At 57.2% G+C, this 2,238-nt stretch overlaps 1 protein-coding gene across 3 annotated transcripts in view; it reads left to right on the forward strand.

Annotated features, from left to right (window-relative positions):
* ACADVL (acyl-CoA dehydrogenase very long chain) overlaps positions 1-2,238 on the forward strand; it is a 5,244-nt gene that overhangs the window by 2,019 nt on the left and 987 nt on the right. For all 3 annotated transcript variants that reach the window (XM_007457739.1, XM_007457741.1, XM_007457740.1), the window contains 7 exons: positions 69-198; positions 288-413; positions 747-945; positions 1,192-1,296; positions 1,734-1,820; positions 1,906-1,968; positions 2,066-2,168. In XM_007457739.1, coding sequence (XP_007457801.1) covers positions 69-198; positions 288-413; positions 747-945; positions 1,192-1,296; positions 1,734-1,820; positions 1,906-1,968; positions 2,066-2,168 — 813 coding nt within the window. The remainder of the gene's footprint in view (positions 1-68; positions 199-287; positions 414-746; positions 946-1,191; positions 1,297-1,733; positions 1,821-1,905; positions 1,969-2,065; positions 2,169-2,238) is intronic.

Consider the following 2,238-nt stretch of genomic DNA (forward strand, 5'->3'; position numbering starts at 1 on the left):
GGGGGGGGGCACTAAAGGGCCTTTCCTGCCCATCAGAACCCAGTGTAAAGGAGCTCTCTCTCCAACAGGGGAGACTATTGCCGCTTTCTGTCTGACTGAGCCCTCAAGTGGATCAGATGCAGCCTCTATCCGAACCTCAGCTGTGCCCAGCCCCTGTGGGAAATACTATACCCTCAGCGGAAGCAAGATTTGGATCAGGCACTCTTCTCCCATTTTCCCCTCCTCTCCACCTCTGCCCACGTCCAGGCCCCTCGGCTCCATCCTGACTGCCTCTCATCTTTCCACAGTAATGGAGGCCTAGCGGATATCTTCACGGTCTTTGCCAAGACACCAGTTAAAGACACAGTCACGGGGGCCACGAAGGAGAAGATCACAGCTTTCGTGGTGGAGAGGAGCTTTGGAGGTGTCACCAAGTGAGTGGGCTGGGGAGAAAGAGGTAGAGCCAGGGAGGGGGCAGTACTGAGTTCCAGGGCAGATGGCTGTCACAGGTCACTCTGGAGATGGGTGCAAAAGCCAGAGCATTTGGACAGCATGTTCCTTTTAGGCCTAGTATGCATGCAACTGACCTAAAGTTTGGCTTCAGCAACCACTGAGCCCATCACACAACAGCAGGATACAGCCAGGCCTCCTCAGCCCTCTGGGCATGCCAGGGACTGCTGCCTGTGCTTCTTACAGGCTGGCTCATAATGAATGAATGGCTCACCCACACACACCCAGTGGCAACTTCTCCACCCTGTCTGTCACAGTGGGCCCCCTGAGAAGAAGATGGGCATCAAGGCCTCAAACACGGCAGAGGTGCACTTTGACGGAGTACAGGTGCCGTCAGAGAACGTACTGGGTGAGGTGGGGGGCGGCTTCAAGGTCGCCATGCACATTCTCAACAACGGAAGGTTTGGCATGGCTGCGGCCATGGCAGGCACCATGAAGGGCATCATTGCTAAGGCGGTGAGTACCCTGCCTGAGTCCCTAGCTAGCCTGAATCTAAGCCTAAGTCACACTGTCTCCCTTTCCATGTGTCCCTGGTCTCTTGCAAGCCCTCCCTCCACCAGAGGCCCCGCCCCTGCCAACAGCTCCAGACTTGGACTGAACTCTTGGCTGTGGCCAAAGCCCACCCATCCCAGCACAGCCCAGCCCCTCTCCCGGAAACAGGAGACTAGAGAACCACAGTGGGACACACGTGCCCTCTTCCAGGTGGATCATGCTGCTAATCGTACCCAGTTTGGGGAAAAAATTCACAACTTTGGGATGATCCAGGAGAAGCTGGCCCGGATGGCTATGCTGCAATATGTGACTGAGGTGAGGGCCACCCCCCTCCCCAGAGCCCTGAGGCCTTCTTCCCGGTTGGGTCAGACTACAACCCCCAGCAGCACCTGGGGCAGTGGGTCTCCAGCTTTACACCAATGCCCTAGGGGATGCGGGGAGGCATAGTCAGCTCAGCTTCCGCAGGATGGAGAGCCATGCTGTTCGGCCGAGGTGCTTCCAGAGGTCCCTGAAATTTAGTCGACCCCACCCCACCCTTACTCCTCCTTCACCCCTTTCAAGAAGTCAAATGCCTGCAAGTCCCTGACGAACTGACCAGGGAACCAAATATTTGGACGTGCCTGACACATGGCATTGGAAGGTGAAGGCAAGGGCCACAGGGCACCAGGGCAGACCCAGTCTTGTAGATGTGGGTGATCAGGTCGAGTCTGATGCAGCCCTTTTCCATTTCCCTTCCCGTGTCCCAACCTCAGTCCATGGCGTACATGGTGAGTGCCAACATGGACCAGGGATCCACAGACTTCCAGATAGAGGCTGCCATCAGCAAGATCTTTGGCTCGGTGAGGTCCCAGGCCTGTGGGGAGGGAGAGCCCGGTTTGGGAGCTTGGCTCCAAACCCAATTTTGGGTGTTTTCTTTGTCCCTAGGAGGCAGCCTGGAAGGTGACAGATGAGTGCATCCAAATCATGGGGGGCATGGGCTTCATGAAGGTACAGAACACTTCTCTGCCCAGGCCAGCTGCAGTGGGCCAGGAGGAGGAGGCGGCACGTCCAGCAGGGGTGTATGATCTGTCTTCCCCTGTGGCAGGAGCCTGGGGTAGAGCGTGTGCTCCGAGATCTTCGCATCTTCCGGATCTTTGAAGGGACGAATGACATTCTCCGGCTGTTTGTGGCTCTGCAGGGCTGTATGGTAAGAGGGAGGAGAAACGGGGGGAGGAGCTGGGCAGGACAGCGAGTCCTGACTATTGGACACCCCCCCCC

Source organism: Lipotes vexillifer, unplaced genomic scaffold (assembly GCF_000442215.2).
Source record: "Lipotes vexillifer unplaced genomic scaffold, Lipotes_vexillifer_v1.1 scaffold611, whole genome shotgun sequence".
In the NCBI taxonomy this organism is placed as follows: domain Eukaryota; kingdom Metazoa; phylum Chordata; class Mammalia; order Artiodactyla; family Lipotidae; genus Lipotes; species Lipotes vexillifer.